The sequence below is a fragment of the Erythrolamprus reginae genome, chromosome 5 (genome assembly GCF_031021105.1).
Source record: "Erythrolamprus reginae isolate rEryReg1 chromosome 5, rEryReg1.hap1, whole genome shotgun sequence".
In the NCBI taxonomy this organism is placed as follows: Eukaryota; Metazoa; Chordata; class Lepidosauria; order Squamata; family Dipsadidae; genus Erythrolamprus; species Erythrolamprus reginae.
The window spans coordinates 75,049,445-75,067,233 of NC_091954.1; the positions used below are offsets into that span (position 1 = coordinate 75,049,445).

General features: G+C 40.3%; 1 protein-coding gene across 11 annotated transcripts in view; it reads right to left on the minus strand.

The window, feature by feature from the left end:
- EPHB1 (EPH receptor B1) overlaps nucleotides 1-17,789 on the minus strand; it is a 476,084-nt gene that overhangs the window by 338,602 nt on the left and 119,693 nt on the right. For all 11 annotated transcript variants that reach the window (XM_070753153.1, XM_070753155.1, XM_070753156.1 and 8 more), the window contains exon 2: nucleotides 15,034-15,098. In XM_070753153.1, the coding sequence (XP_070609254.1) occupies nucleotides 15,034-15,098 (65 nt within the window). The remainder of the gene's footprint in view (nucleotides 1-15,033; nucleotides 15,099-17,789) is intronic.

Consider the following 17,789-nt stretch of genomic DNA (forward strand, 5'->3'; position numbering starts at 1 on the left):
ATGGACAATCCCTCCCAGTCAAAAAAGAGAGAGGGGGGGAAATATAATCATGAAACAATCTCTAAGAAGACCCCTCTACCCAAATGTGTGCATGATAAAGAGGCCATAACGTCACCACATTTCTACTTGAGTTTACTGCTTTCTTGCTAACATTATAAGTACTCAATTTTCAGTACAGTGGTACCTCATCTTACAAACGCCTCTTCTAACGAACTTTTCAAGATACGAACCCGGTGTTTAAGATTTTTTTGCCTCTTCTTCCGAACTATTTTCACCTTACGAACCCAAGCAGCTGCTGCTGGGATGAATGGGTTTCTTTTTTCCCCCTTTTTTGAAGAAAGAAAAGGGAGGGGCAGCTTGGAGGAGTAAAGATTTTGCATGCTTGCAAAGGCACTGAAACTGTGTCTATTTAAGAAAGAAAAGGGAGGGGCAGCTTGGAGGAGTAAAGATTTTTCATGCTTGCAAAGGCACTGAAAAGGTGTCTTTTGAAGAAAGAAAAGGGAGGGGCAGCTTGGAGGAGTAAAGATTTTGCATGCTTGCAAAGGCACTGAAACGGTGTCTTTTGAAGAAAGAAAAGGGAGGGGCAGCTTGGAGGAGTAAAGATTTTGCATGCTTGCAAACGCACTGAAACGGTGTCTTTTGAAGAAAGAAAGGGAGGGGCAGCTTGGAGGAGTAAAGATTTTGCATGCTTGCAAAGGCACTGAAACGGTGTCTTTTGAAGAAAGAAAAGGGAGGGGCACCCCCCTTGCCTTTCTTCCTTCCCACTCACCCTTTAGCCTAGCTTTGCTTCTTCCACCCACCCCCTTTAGCTGCTCCTCCCTGCCCTCTGTTCGCCTCCCTTCTAAAGTTTGGGATTTTCCTGAAGGATTTGCACGCATTATTTGCTTTTACATTGATTCCTATGGGAAACATTGCTTCACCTTACGAACTTTTCACCTCCTGGAACCAATTGTTCGCATGATGAGGTACCACTGTATTATCAAAACCAATTCTAAAAATTATTTAAATAGTTTAATTTAAAACGATTCTGCTTAAATTTGCCATTGCAAAGTAAAGCAATACAGAAGAAAATTATTGACAAAAACAAATCCAAATGATATATATGAGAAAGGAAAATATACGAAGCTTCCAGTTTTTTTTTATAGCCTTCCTTCTGTTTTTTTTTTGTTACTAGATTTTTTTCCCTCTACCTGTTCTCTTTTTATCTCTCCACCATCTGCCTTTCAGCTCTGCCTTTCCTCTCTCTCCCTTCAGCTTCTGGCTGTGCATGTATACCTGTCTATCCATATGTTTATTGTTAGACACTGTATCTGTCTACCCACCTGCTCTGTCTTTTGATGGCATTCACATGCCCCCACCCCTCTCTCCAGCTTTTTCCTGACAATTTCAGCAAATCACTTTGTTTCATGACATTAATACGTTTCTCTCTCGCCTCAAGTATTAAGCAAGAAACGCATGCTATTTCCCCACCAAGTAAAATAACATTGAAAATAGCTGTGTATCTGCCAAACATCTAAAAATGATGGAGAAAGATAGGATTGTAACATGCAGTAATACATCTCTTATTCTCTAATCCCAAGATAAATTCCTAGGAATGTCTGGGAGCAAAATTGTTGAAGACGTTTCTGAGGTAAAGTGTGGTCAGAGTAACAAACAATCTCTCCCACATACACAGACCATATTCACCCTTATTTTTCTATTAAATACACTCTCTTCCAACTGATTGACAATCAGGCCACCATCTCCCTGATGGGCTTTCACGGAGTATAAATATATGGCTCTTTGAAACGCCATTTAGTGGATATTGAGTCCCAGACTGCTTTGTGGTGCTTTGATTGTTCTGAGACAATCTGGACTCCTGTGTATATTGTTTTTAATCTTTTTTTATGAGTGTAAGCTGCTCAGAGCCTGCAGGAATTGACCAGTATAGAAATTTCAGCAAATAAATTGATGGTTTCAGTATTTGGTAGGGACTTGTTTTCAAGCACAAATGTAGGCCAAATATCATTTTAAATAAAAAAAGCTAGATTTGTTTATTTAATCAATGTACAAAGTCACTCTTGACAAATGACTGAAGGGAAGCATACAGTAAGAGCAACAATATTTTAAGAATGAGCATTTGTTTGTTTGTTTGTTTGTTTATTTATTTATTTATTTTATTGGATTTGTATGCCGCCCCTCTCCGCAGACTCGGGGCAGCTAACAACAGCAATAAAACAGCATGTAATAATCCAATATTTATAACATATAATGAAATTTAAAACAAATTATAATGGAGATTATTCAACAATTATAATGTTTGGTGGCTTTACAATTTTCATAATCTAAAGCCATCTTTGGAAACTTGCAAAAGGCAGGCAAGAATGAGGTCATCCAAATTTCTGGGCATCTACTGCTGTTTGCAGCAGCCACAATTGTAGAATGAATGTATCTTGGTTCTATAAAATGGCATGGTTTAAGAGATGGGCTTTGGAATGTGTTGGCCATTGTGGTATTTTACTGGACTGTCAAAACTGATCAAAGATGGGGGTCCCATCTTCAACTAACCAGGCTTGTGTCATGAGGAATTGAAAGCAATAATCAGAAATTTGAATTATCCTTTGGGATGAAATGTCTAGCAGACCTGGAATTTGGAAGAACGTGTCTATCACAGAAAAGATTCCTTAGGCTAGAAGTATAAGATTCAGAGTAACTCTATCTTAATTGTATTAGGTATAAACTAATATGGAGAAGTGATTTGACAGGCTTTCAATATTCTGCTACATTATTTTAGCAATAAAGTTTATTTCATAAATTCAAGTGGTTCTTGTTTCCTAACTTTTCCAACTAGGACTGGCTTGATGTACTTAGAAATCCACTGCCAATACTGCAGTTTGAGAAGTACTGGCATTACACTGGCATATCAGTGTACAGTATTGAGATTGATATATATTCTATTCGCAGCCATAATCATCCCCATGCTCCTGCATTTTGGACAAAGTGTAGAGCACATTGTCATAAAGTAGATAATAAATGGTTACAGCATAAGGAAAGTTTCTTCATCCAGGAAGGGGGGATGGGGCAAGATGGATTTGTGAAAAGGCTTTCTGAGACATCACTGTCACCTATTCTTCAAATAGGAGCCATTAGTCCTGGAGGATCCACAGATTACACATTAAGTCTATATTGGGGGATACAACCATACTCAGAACTAAAATGTCCAGGTACAAAAGGTCTCAAAATCCACAACCAATTGGACTTGCTAGAGTTAAGCATGAGTATTTCTTTCCCATCTAAATTTCAGCCTCCAGATACTGAGACAGAATATGGATGGCAACACTTGAGTAACTAAGGCTAAGGTGTATCATTCCATTCCAAAGGATTATCTCATCCAGTGACCTCATGTAGGAATGGAGAGACATATACCAGAAAGGAAGAATTAAAGACCAGAGCATCACACATACACAAACACACAGACACAACAATGCTGATTGGATTTCTGACTGGAACACTACTTGAAGAAAAGACTACAATTATATCTACATATCTACATTCATATCTACCAGGCTTTCATCTCCCATGAGCAATTGTTCACTATGAATGGAGGAATGTGGTGAATAATGACCCTGCTGGGGACGCCAGAAAGACTGGTCCGGCAAGCCATGGGATAAGTCTCTTTGTTGCAATTCCACAGTAGCCCTTTGAGATATGGCTGATGTTATGAGATACCAAATTTCCTCGGGTAAGGACATCTCCTGGGATCCCTCAGAGTGAAGCCCCACTGTAGTGGGTATGAATATGGGCATTGGTGGTGTCCTACTGATAGGGTGTGGAGGCATCAAATCAGTTGAACCATGACCTATAAAAGGCTCAGACAGGGACTATAAGCTGCTTCTTCCAGATCCAGGGATCATTGGTATTGTCAGGAGACAAATCCTGAATAGAATCAATGGCACCAGGTAAGCCCTCCTGCACAGGAGATAGATCCTTATTGGCTCCCAACTGCTGACATGCTTTTAAGAACTGTTTCTAAAGGGTTCTCAGATGCCTTTGAGCATCCCTATCCACAGTTGAGGATGCCCTAGAGGGTTCCTTATGGGCCTTGTCCAATTCAGGGGCTCCTTTTCCTGCCCCATGACTTTAATTGCCAGATTTGGCAGAATCCTGGCACCTGGAAAAGGCTCTCACACCACAAAACTGCCCTTCTTGGACTTGTAGGAAATTTTGAGACAATGAGCCACTGAACAAATATCTGTAACCCGTTTAGATGGCCATTTGTGGAAGGGAAGGATAACAAAGGAATCCATTTGAAGGATTAAGCCCACCTTCATGCTCTTAATTTAAAAGGCACCAATTACTCAGGGCTCAAGCTTCTGGAGCGATCTTTCAATATGGAGTTTTTTCTGCAAATAGGAAATGGACCCCAGAGCTGCCTACAAATACAGGGTTCCAGGTGGTGGTGGTCTTAGGGATTGACTAGCACACATACTAGTAGCAATAGGGAGCTAGTGGCACATGCAGGAGATATCCACAAACTAAATGGCGACTAAGGAGATCACATTCTCTCCATGCCAACTCACTGTGACTGTAGAGGTGTCCCCATGATCAAAATGGTGCCTGAATGGGAGAGAACTCTTCCAGTGACAGCTTCACAGCTGCTATATCCAAGGTTGCTGCCCACGTGAGTGGGAGATCCTGATTCATAGCTGATTGTCTCGCTGCATTCTTTGGGAGCCTTGCCGAAACTCAGATAAATGACTCCTGATGCCTTGGGTAAATCTCAATGAGGTGAATGCTGTTTTTGCTGGCACACTGGGCTAACAAGCACACTCACACTATCAGCAAATTCAAGCCACTGGGTGGCTTCCTTGTGCTCACCCATTCCAATCACAGATAATTAAGACCAAATTTATAGCTGTTAAATAATAATAATAATAATAATAATTATTATTATTATTATTATTATTATTATTATTATTATTATTATTATTATTATTATGTCAGTACAACACAGCAAACGAGATCACTATGCTGGATTTCGTATTTCATCACCAGTCGGGCGCTTCCCAAGCACCTAGGACTGCGTGATGTAGCGGCGAATTATGTTTGCCGATCCCAGTAAAGCGGCCTTTTGCAATTGACAGATGGAGATTTTGTCGATTCCAATGGTTTTAAAATGTCCGCTGAGATCCTTTGGTACTGCGCCCAGCGTGCCAAGTACCACTGCGACCACTTTCACTGGCTTATGCCAGAGTCGTTGCAGCTCGATTTTTAGATCTTCGTATTTCACTAATTTCTCTAGCTGCTTCTCCTCAATTCTGCTGTCTCCTGGGATTGCGATGTCGATGATCCATACTTTCTTTTTCTCCATGATCACAATGTCTGGTGTGTTATGCTTCAGAATTCGGCCAGTCGGAAGTCGGAAGTCCCACAGTAGTTTTGCTTGCTCATTTTCGACCACTTTTTCGGGCTTATGATCCCACCAGTTCTTTGCCACTGGTAAATGGTAGTTCCGGCACAAGTTCCAGTGGATCATCTGTGCCACAGCATCATGTCTATGCTGGTAGTCAGTCTGTGCGATCTTTTTGCAGCAGCTGAGTATGTGATCTATTGTTTCATCTGTTATTATTATTTATTATTATTATTATTATTAATTATTATTATTATTATTATTATTATTATTATTATTATTAATTAGATTTGTATGCCGCCCCTCTCCGAGGACTCCAATGTTGATTTCTATTTGTTTGCTCAGTTTTTGAGTAGAGAAAGAGTTTTCACGTCCATCTAGGCTAGACTGAGTAAAACAACTCACCTAGAGGATCCAAGGAGGAGGCATGGGCAGATGTTTCTTACTCAGTCCCTGTGCAAACAGACAGAAGTTAACTCATGCTTGCATTCTCCAAGCAGCACACAGGAGAACACACACACACACACACAAAAACACAAACATAAAATGCAGTAACCTAGAATTCCATGAAAATAATTCCAAAGCAATTTTTAGGCATAAAATTACAACAAACTATCCCAGAGATGTGAAGTTGTTGTGGAAAAATGAATTTTTATTGCCGCTTCAAGATGTTTTCAAACTGCACAGGAAAAAAAGAAAAAGAAACCAAGCAAAGACCAATTAACCGCCAACTACTGGTATTTGTCTTCCTTTTTGCTAGGACTCCTTCAAATTTCCTTTGCTTTGACATGTCTATTTATTTTGTTAATCTTTCCACACTGTGCAAAACAATAATTTCTGGCACAGCCTCTCTCCCTAGCTAGCCTTCTATCATCTGCTTAAAGCTGCCTATGAAGCTCACACTATCTCTCTAAGTGATCTTTTTCCATGTAGCTGCTCAAGTCTTTGTTGATCACTTCTTTGTCAGAGGAATGCAAGTCAGGGTATTTTATGTTCCCATTCTTCAAACACTCCTATTGTATAAAGAAGATACTTTAAGTGCCGGAAGGTGGTTTGTTCCTCATTACTCCACAGAACTGACATTAATAGCCAAAGAAGAGCACTGCTGAGTACAATTATGAATGGTACTCGGGTATGAAAGCTGCTTCAAGCCTGCTAATGATTCCTAATTATAATCCTTTAGGTACCGAGTGCAAGGGAAACAAGGCAAGGGAAAAAGTCTAGAACACTGATTCTAACGGAGAGAAAAGTCAGCAAAGCTAGGAAGGATTTGGCAGCTTGAAAGCCCTATGTTCTGTGTGAAATTGATACTAACTTATTAATATAATAAACCAATTGATGTTGTTCAGCTAATGCTGATTCACTGTGTAAGACACACATGAATTCTTTCCATGTGGACCAGTGCCTGATAAACCAAATGATCAGTCAAGGCAAACTTCCCAAACCAAAAGACAGAAAAAACAAAGACATTCCATTTAGACTCCTTATGTTTTATTGATAATAAAATTAATTGATAAGAAAACACTCTTAGTAAGTACAGTGATCCCTCGATTTTCGCGATCTCGATCTTCGCGAAACGCTATATCGCAATTTTTCAAAAAATATTAATTAAAAATATTTTCCCACTCTCTTCCTTTCTCATCTTTCTTTCTCTCTCTCTTTCTCTATCTTGCTTCTTCCTCTCTCACACTCTCTTCCTCCCTCTCTCATCTCTTTCTTTCCTTCTCTCTCTTTCTCTATCTCTCCCCCTCTTGCTCTCGAGCGGCGCGTGGGCGGCGGGGAAGACCCAGGGAAGGTTCCTTCGGCCGCCCAGCAGCTGATCTGCTCAGCAGCGCCGCAGCAGCGAGGAGCCAAAGATCCAGGTTTCCCCTTTGCGTGGGCGGCGGGGAAGACCCAGGGAAGGTTCCTTCGGCCGCCCAGCAGCTGATCTGCTCGGCAGCGCCGCAGCAGCGAGGAGCCGAAGATCCGGGTTTCCCCTTTGCGTGGGCGGCGGGGAAACCCAGATCTTCGGCTCCTTGCTGCTGCGGCGCTGCCGAGCAGATCAGCTGCTGGGCGGCGGAAGGAACCTTCCCTGGGTCTTCCCAGGTGCGGAAGTAAAAACACCATCTGCGCATGCACGGCCATGGAAAAAAAGGGCGCACATGCGCAGATGGTGTTTTTACTTCCACACCACTATATCGCGAAAAATCGATTATCGCGAGGGTCTTGGAATGGAACCCTCGCGATAATCGAGGGATCACTGTATAATTGTACTGTATTCCCTTGTTCTTCACTAGGAGAGATGCTATGGAGTCAGTAAGGAAAAAGAAGGTAGAAGCCCTCCTGAGCAGATTAAAGACCTGCCTATTACACAGCATCCTGCGTTAAACAAGTGCATCACAAATGCTCACTTCTGAAATGTTTACAAAAAAATTGTAGGATTCTCTTCTTGTAATAACCAGAATTTAGAACAAATTTGAAGGACCACATCATCTCTTGGCAGATTACCTGGCTATAAGATATAGCCAAAAATAAACAGCTTATTACTTGACCCTTCCTTCTTGTAGGCCATTCTTATTTTGAGAACGACTGTGCTGTAGCAAGTGCTCCTGCCACTAACCTTCCAACCTATCTCTAGCTATATGAGTGATGCAGAGTGCATGCTACCTGTTCTGCTTTCAGTCACCTCCAAAGCAATGATTTTCCCTATTATGGAAAGTTGCCCGTTGCAAACATTTGGTTTCTCTTTGTGTGGTTCTTTTACAAGCTTGTATTCAGATGATTGCAACCTTTAATGGTCTCCGATTCTGATGACATATTGTGTATAACTGGAAAGGGATGCTGTTACATAAACAGCAGCTTGGAAGATGGTTATTGCAACCACATTATGCAACAACCAGCAATAAATTAATCTCCACCTTAAATATATTAAATATCTCCCCTCAAAAATATAACTTTAGCAGCCAAGAATATATGAATTTTTGAAATTGGCACATAGCCTGTGATCCTGGTGAAATTCTTCACACGTTGACTGACTTTTAATTTAGCATTCATGGAATAGAAATACAGTGGTACCTCAAGATACGAACCCCTCGTCTTACGAACAACTCGTGATACGAACCCGGGGTTCAGAAAAATTTTGCCTCTTCTTACGAACTTTTTTCAAGTTACGAACCGGCGTTCGGAGACTGCTGGGAAGCTGTGCAGCTGTTTTAAAAGGTGACAGCCGGCGGCGGGGCTTCCCAGCATCCTCCCGAACGCCGGTTTGTAACTCGAAAAAAGTTCGTAAGAAGAGGCAAAATTTTTCTGAACCCCGGGTTCGGTTCGGGAGGTTGCTGGGAAGCCCCCCAGCCCAGCTGTGACCTTTTAAAACAACCGCGCGGCTTCCCAGCTGTCTCTGAACGCCGAATGCGGAAGTTCGGGTTTGGCGTTCGGCTTTGGGAGACAGCTGGGAAGCCGCGTGGCTGTTTTAAAAGGTCACAGCCGGGCTGGGGGGCTTCCCAGCACCCCCCCGAACCCCAAACTTTTGCCGAACTTCCGGGTTCGGGGTTCGGGAGGTTGCTGGGAAGCCCCCAGCCCGGCTGTGACCTTTTAAAACAGCCGCGCGGCTTCCCAGCAGTCGCCAAACGCCGAACGCGAAGTTCGGGTTTGGCGTTCTGCTTCGGGAAGCTGCTGGGAAGCCGCGCGGCTGTTTTAAAAGGTGACAGCCGGCCTGGGGGGCTTCCCAGAAACCTCCTGAACCCCGAACTTTTGCCGAACTTCCGGGTTCGGGGTTCGGGAGGTTGCTGGGAAGCCCCCCCAGGCCGGCTGTCACCTTTTAAAACAGCCGCGCGGCTTCCCAGCAGTCGCTGAACGCCGAACGCGGAAGTTCGGGTTTGGCGTTCGGCTTCGGGAAGCTGCTGGGAAGCCGCGCGGCTGTTTTAAAAGGTGACAGCCAGCCTGGGGGGCTTCCCAGCAACCTCCCGAACCCTGAACTTTTGCCGAACTTCCGGGTTCGGGGTTCGGGAGGTTGCTGGGAAGCCCCCCAGCCCAGCTGTCACATTTTAAAATAGCCGCGCGGCTTCCCAGCAGTCGCCAAACACCGGTTTTTTTGCGGGGGGGGGGGGGTTTGGTTGCACGGATTAATTGACTTTACATTGTTTCCTATGGGAAACAATGTTTTGTCTTACGAACCTTTCGTCTTACGAACCTCCCCCTGGAACCAATTAGGTTCGTAAGATGAGGTATGACTGTATGTGAATTGTGTTAGCAAGAGAAGAAGTAACATAATCCAATGGTAAACAATAGTGTTAACAAAACTGTTAATTCTGGATGTCCGAAAGGTACTTTTTCAAGAAGTGACTGGACTTTCTTTTCTTTTTTTAAGACATTTCGCTTCTCATCCAAGAAGGTTCTTTAGTAAATTGCCTCTTGAACAATCGCCTTTGGGACAACTATGACCCCGATGTCTTAGAATAAACAGATAAATATCTGTTTAATTCTGGAGATGGAAAATGAAAGTAATTGGGAGCATGAACAGAGCAAAAGTGTAATTCTATACATAGCAGCATGGCAGGAAGTCCTAATAGGCCTTGTTAAAGAATGGGTCCACTTCCATTAGAGTCACTTCTTATGTTGAAATTTGTATACTAGATAAATTTCTGCATATAAACTGTACTGTAGAGTTCAGAAATAATCATGTATGGTGAGAGGAAACAATCAAGTAAAAGTCTGGTTGTTTATTGCATCTTGGACATAAAAGTTCAAATGGCATATAATTTTCCTCCTTTTATACAGCAATCTCATTAGGTAGTCTAGACTATGCATATGCATACATGCACAAAAAAAGTATGAGATATTTTCTGATTATAGAATCCCTGATACAAGGTGATTTCCTTTTCATGACAGGACAGTGACTTCATCAAAGTGTATAAAATCATGCATGGGATAGAAAAGGTGGATAGAGAAAAATTCTTTTCTCTATCACACAATACTAGGACAAGGGGGCACTCCCTAAAACTCATAGGTAAGAAAGTTAGGACAAATCAAGGGAAATATTTCTTCACTCAGAGGGTCGTTGGTTTATGGAATTCACTTCCAGAAGAGGTTGTGACAGCTGTCAGCCTTGATAGCTTCAAGGCAGGATTAGACAGATTCATGGATGCCAAGCATATAGATGGTTATTGAAACGGATGTCCAAGTGCTGCCTCTATGTTGGTTGAGGCAGGCAGGATTCCCTTGAGTACCACTTGTTGGGGGTTAAGGGAAAGGGAGGGTCTTGCCTTCTCTTTCTTCTCAAGATCCCCATGGACAATTGGTGAGCCACTGTGTGACACAGAATGCTGGACTCGATGGTCTTTGGCCTGATTCAGCATGGCTCTTCTTATGTTCTTATGTTCTTATTTGATTTTACTGGACCTAATCTAAAATCAAAAACATCCTTCCTTGGTCTCGTGCTCTCTAGATGTGCTGAAAAACAGTTCCTGTGCTGGCTTTGTGGATGTACACTCTAATACATCTGTAAGGGACGAAATTATGAAGGTTGACCTAAGACATTCCTACAAAGACAATTCTAGGTATCGTACCATATGCACGCATCCAACATAATGTTTCTCTTGTAAAGTCCTTGTTGATTCTTTTTCCAAATCCTGATGTATAGTTTCATGCTTTACAATTGTTTATAGATGAACCCAAAATATATCACTGAACAAAAGAAATTTCTGCCATTGTGTGGCATTGATGATAATCACAAATTTACATCATTTTAACACAGGGGGGTTAGACTATCTGTGACTCCACCTCCACCTCTAGGCCTTGAATAATTTAATACCAACATTTCAGTAACAAAATTGGAAGATCACTATTGCCCAAGTGCTAGTGAGCATCCGTGATGCATTTGGAACTCCATTGGCTGACACAAGGCTAAGAAAGAGTGATTGGTCCAAAGTCACATAGTTGGCTAAAGCAAAACTGGAAGTCACCGTTTTTAAGCCAGCGTTTTGAATCACTACACCAAAATGGCTGCCCATTAGTTGTCCTTGTATTTATTATTGCCTTGAAATCCACAAAAAATATGAATTTATTCTACATCTGTTTTTTCCAACATTAAAAATGTAGAGAGAAGAATTGAGTCCTTACATCCTACCTGCCACTTGGAATATTTCAGTTTCATAATCAGCCCGGGATTTAAAGAGAAAAAGTGGAAAATCAAGCCCTAAATCACGATTGCTTTTTAAAAAATGGAAAATGCTTTGGAAGGGAACAAGAGAAAGTGACAAGAATTCCTTTCACAGTTAAGATGCAGAGAAAGAGTGCCCAATTCCATCTGCATATAATTAAATATGTTGCGTTTTCCATTATATGAGAAGTGATCCAAAATGAAGGCTAGTTATAATGAAATAGGAAGCAAATTTCTTTCACTGCCCCCTCCATAAATATATGTCATATTTAACAGACGTAAAGATAATGTCTGTTCAGATTTCATGTTATTATAAACTTCGCCCAGTTTGCACTTCCCAAAACCTCTAAAATAAAAATATTCTGTGTGCAAATCTACACTATTTTCAACTATGTATTAAGCCCCGTGAGCTGGCAAACTCAAGAAAAAAGAACCATTTGGATTTCTGGAACGATCTTTACTGCTAGTAGGCTAACTATTGTATAGAATCTTGAAAACCTTCCAAAGCAATTATCTTGCACAATTTATACCTAGTGTGGGTAAGAAAGTTATTCTGAAACTCTTCCTTATGGCCCTCCATGCCATAGCCAATGTTAAGAGGCTGTTAAATATTAATGGCCATTCTACATCTAAATTAAATTGTAAGCTTCTCTCAAACCCTTTAGTAAAAATGTGTGATTTCTGAAAGTAGTCCAGCAGATCCAAAATAAGAAGCAATAGATAGTGACCTCTAATAGTTCAGAAATAAAATGTCTATAATCAAAGAAAAATTATCTTTCTTTTTTTTTATTCAAAGGATTTGTAAGAAAAGAGAGGTTAAATAAATCCTTTCTTCTGATTTTTTTTTTTTGTTCAGAAATTGCTTCAAAGCTAGTAAATCTTGAGTAGACATGTATATTGCCATTTAATTCTGAGATCCAGGCTCTAGGTAGCAAGTTGATAGTATAATTATATACCTGATGCACAGAAGAGGCTGCAGTTTCCTTTTCTCTTGAAGCATTGCCAAGCTCTACATACTTTTCTGGCAAAGAAGGAAATGGAGGCAGTATAGTGGGAGAGAAAGACAAGAAAATCTAATGCCTGCAACCACAATTGTTGACCTTTTTATTTGTTATTGTTATTGTTTTCTTTTATTTGTTTGAGAGGAAGGAAATAATGGATGACAGGATTAGGTATTTGCAACCAGTCTATGGCCAAAAAATTGGGACATACAATATATGGGAGGAGTTGAATAATTATTTGCAAATACAGTTGTAATAATTATTTGTGATTACCTTCTCATGTGCAAATGAGTTGGTGACCTGATTTGAGGTATGTGCCATTGATCACTTCCATCTGAGTAGGCTTTTCCAGTGATTGTGCAACACAATTGCTGCACAATAGCTTAGTTTAACAGTTTTCCAGAGTCCGAAAGAAATTATGGAGTTGGAGTTTCAACTCTCTCTCTCCGTCTCTCCCTCCCTCCCTCCCTCCCTCTCCCTCCCTCTCCCCTCCTCTCTCTCTCTATGGATGTGGATATGAAAGAGAACATATATTAATTAGGATTATAAACTGCAATTGCCTGGTTTCTTATGTCAGAACTCTTCTTAAGGTCCTCCTGAAAAGCTCTTTAGGAGGAGGTCCATGTAACTTTAGAGTAATTTGGGAATTTATTCATAAGATGCACTAAATTTCTTCTGTCCATAAAACAATAACTTATTATTACTAAATCTCCACAAATGCAATGTTATCCAGGTAATTCAAAGGCATGGGAACTCTCAAGAAATCCACTGTAAGCATACAATCTGAGATGTCCTATTCATTGTTTATTGCACTGTAGATGGAGAGTCTTTATCATCTCTATCTACATAGGCTCTATGCCATTGGAATCCAAGGAGATAACTAGGGTGAAGAAAGGATCTGAAACTATCCCTTTCTCTTCTAATCTACTACTAATCGCCACACAATGTTGAAATAGTTCTTCCAACTCATCCAGTTCATCAGAAAGGCCAAAAATTAATGATACATGGCAAAACTATTCTAATGGACGTCCCTGAGTTATAACACAAAATCTGCTGTGCACTCACATTTTCTGCATCCACTTTGTCAGTATTCTCCCAATTAGCATCTGCTCTCCTGATAGAATTACCAAAGACAAGTTTGAGCTTTTGCATAAAATCTTGATAGCTTTCTAGTATGCCACCTTTGCTTTCAGTCTGTAGAAATGCATGATTTTCCTTTCAAAAGTCTAACAACATAATGTCACCTTGGTCAAATCTGTAGAGCACTCCTAACCTTCCCACCATGAATAATTCACATAGATAGAATGAAAGAGTATATATAATACTCTTTAATGCATTTCCTTAATTTCTCAGACAGGTTTTCAGGAAGTATAATGTGTGAACTTGTAATCTATGTCAGAGTTCCCCACATTTTCTGGCTCTGCAGTTGGAGGAGGGTGGACAGGGGTGGTTCCATATGAGTCTATGGCAAGCGTGTATGCACAGCTCCATTTGTGCAAGTGGCAGGCATGCCTACCTGTCATTCACACAAATGGAGCCCTCTGTTTCCACAGCCCGGTTGCAAACAGCACATGGCTCACTAGAGGGCCACCGCCAGGGGTGGGCTACTGCCCAGACGTGGGGAACGCAGTGGCGTAGCGAAAATGGAGCTCCACCCCAGCGCACCCAATTTGCATTGAAAGATGTTGAAAGAAAATGCATAAGCCACACCCACAGTGTAGTAGTAAAATTTTTGGTAGACCTTCACTGGCCACGGCACAGAAGTCGAGGACCCCTGATCTATGTGAACTGTTACCTGTGTTGCAATAACACCACTGTCTCTTACTCTGCCAACACAAAGATCCAAATCCACACCAGGATGCAGGATCTGACCCTTCTTTCATGAGACAGTATAAAATATTTCAAGATTCATGAAAAACTTTGTGAAGCTGGCAATCTCAGGAAATAAAACCCGTTAGATTTTTGGAAAGATCTTTACTCCTAGTAGGATAATGTAGGAGAATTGTCAAAGCCTATTCAAATAATTGTCCCATATAACTAAAACATAGTGTAATTAAGACAGAGTATCACTGAGTTTCTTTCTCATGCTCCCTCTCTCCCTTGGACTTCAGAATCTCTTTTTAACAGTTTTGTTTCTCCTTTAAGTTCTTATGGTTCCCTTTGTGTTCCTAATGTCTATTATACATTCTATCACACTATGCCATAAAATTTGTCAGTCTAAGAAAATCTACATTGGAAATAGACATACAAATGCACAATTTTATGTAAATCTGCATGCATAAATTGTGCATCTTATAATGGCATTTTAAAAATGCATATATTTAGGTAAAACATAACATGCAGACTTTAAAAAAAAAATAATGCCAATAGAGGCAAAACTAGAAGGAAACGTGACTGGAAAGGCAAGCATAACCAAACCTGTAAATTTGGCCAGTCTTACTTATTTGAATTTATACAAACTATACCATCCCCTTTACAAATCATTTAAGTAGCTGACATCTACTTACCCCTGATGGTGGATTTGCTGTCCAACCAAGTTCAGCTGTGGCTGTCCGAGTATCCATTAGTGTTTCTGAGGGTTCACAAAGAAGGGAGGGAAGCACGTTAGGAGTCTGAATCAGGGTTTGGTTACACCTACTTTGCCATCAGTTTGCATCACAATATTTCACACACGTGGAAGCAGAGCGAACGTGCATGTGCACATCCCCTCATGCAATTATGTTTCCGCACATGCTAAGTAACTATAATCTGACGGAAACACAGCTGAGGAGTTGATAAGCTGTGCTTTGGGTAAAGGACTAAAGGTAAGTATAAACCTGGTGGTGGGTGGAGGGCCCTTTTCCAAGCAACAGTAGAAGAAAAAACTTCCAAAGAGTAGGCGAGGGGAGGAACCCACCCCTGGTTTGAATGTAAGTACAAAAAATATTGGAATATAATTTGAATTCAAAATTCACTAGCTTAAGCTTTTACAGTGCTTTGAAACTTGATTTTATGACTTCTAATAACTTGATTGTATGACTTCTAGTGTGACTTCTAGTTGGGTGAAGGAATAAAGGTAAGTATAAACCTGGAGGCAGGTGGAGGGCCCTTTTCACAAGCAACAGCCGAGGGAAAAACCTCCAAAGAGTAAAAAATTCAGAAAAAAATCCCCAAAAAAGATGTCGGTGCCCACAGACCAGCACCAACCGAACCGGATCTGTGATGCCATCATGACATCATCATCAGTCACTACCTGTTTAGGCAATCCGGTCCAAACTAGGAGGAACCCACCCTTGGTTTGAATGTAAGTACAAAAAATGTTGGAATATAATTTGAATTCAAAATTGATGTATAATTTTTATTGCTGCTCTGTGAATACTAGCTTAAGATTTTACAGTGCTTTGAAATTTGATTTTATGACTTCAAGTAAACACAATAATAGAATTGGAAGAGACTATTTGGATGAGTGAGTTGACTTTAAAACATCCTGTAGCATCTTAAAGATTACAAAATTGTTATTACATTAGCTTTTAAGGACAAGAACCCATTTCAATGGATGTATCTAAGAAAATCAACTCAAGAAAGCTTAGGTCATAATAAACATATTGGTATTTAATTATTATAAAACACTCTTATGTTAACACAAATCGGTAGTTCACTTTCTTTTGAAAGGAGCCTTTGTTTCCAGAAATACTTGCTTATTCTTCTGTTGTATTGATAAATGTTTATATTCTCTAATAATAATGTCATATGCTTTGCGTTATAGTAGTAATAGTGTTAACTCAATCAGGCACTCAAAGACCACTGCATTTCCTAAAACACCCGCTACCAAATGGAAAGCAACATAGATTATTTTGGTTTGTTATAATATGCATGAGACAGCAGTATCATCTAGAAGTTTGTTGGTTCTTTCTAAGTGAAACTGCACAAATGTTTAACCAGGGGTGGGTTCTAACTTAGCTCGCTGCCGGTTCACTTCCCCCCATGCTGCATGGGTGCACTTCATGCACTGTGCTAAAAAATCCCAAAAAATAATTTTAAAAAAGCCAAAAACAAGATGGTGATTGCATGCACAGCGCCAGAAACACAGCTTCTGTGTATGCTTAGGAAAAGAAAAAAAATTAAAAATTCAAGAAAGATTTTTAAAAATTCAAAAAAAGAAAAAGATGCTGGCAAAAACGGATCAGTACAACCGAACTGGGTCTATGGTGTCATCATGATATCATCAGTTCAGGCAAACCAGTCCAAACTGGGAAAACCCACCCCTGGGTTTAACTCTATATTTGCGTAGCATGCTAAAAATCATGGATCTTAAAGTTACAACGAACTTGTCTCACTGATTTAAGCAATGCCCCAATTAAACTTACTTTCTTGGCAGTTCAGCTTTTAACACACCTCAATAAATCATACTCAAACTTGAAATGATAATCAAAAAGCCAAGGTCTAGATTCTGTCTCTTGGCAGATTATATTATTGATGTATATCAATACCTATTTCCTCTCCAAATGCCAATCACAATTGACCTTCAAATTGCAGGTTATTATATGGGCCTTATCTCTTTAAATATTTCATACTGAGCTTTCTCCAAATCATCCACCTACACATGATTGATTCATAGCTGTGACCTCACCATAGGCTGGATGTTTCGGCTAACTCTTCCCCAAAAAGGTAGTGCTGAAGTGTGTAAATTTAAAATATTTCCTGCATCCAAATTAATGGCTCTAATCTCTAGTACTATAGTAGTGCTAGTAGTATTAGAAGGATTCTGGTGGATTTAGTACAGTGCATTCAAAAAGTATTCAGATGCCTTCATTTTTGTCAAATTTGTTATGCTGCAGCCTGATTCTACAATTGTTGAAATTCTTTTTTTCCCCTCATTAATCTACATTCAGTACACCGTAATGGTTTTCATGTGTTTTGCACTGTCTCTAGTCAATCTGCCATAAAGCTCAGATCAGTGTGGATTGCAGTGATGGTTGTCCTTCTAAAACTCTGCCCCTCCTCCACACAGGAGCTTAAGAAATCAAATGAAAATATGGAATAACATCCCATGTTGTCATAACATCTTGGATATAACTTTTATGTTATTAATAGATTTAAGGATTTAAGAAAAAAAATGTGAGAAGTATAGGAAGCCAAAAAGATAGGAAACATGTTTACAGTTATAGGCATTTTTATGAGTAATTGATGGCTGCCTGACCAAAACAAGAATGTTTGCATATGAATCTTTTGATATACACTGATTTGTTTTTAATATGTCTTGCCAACTTAGACAACCCCCCCC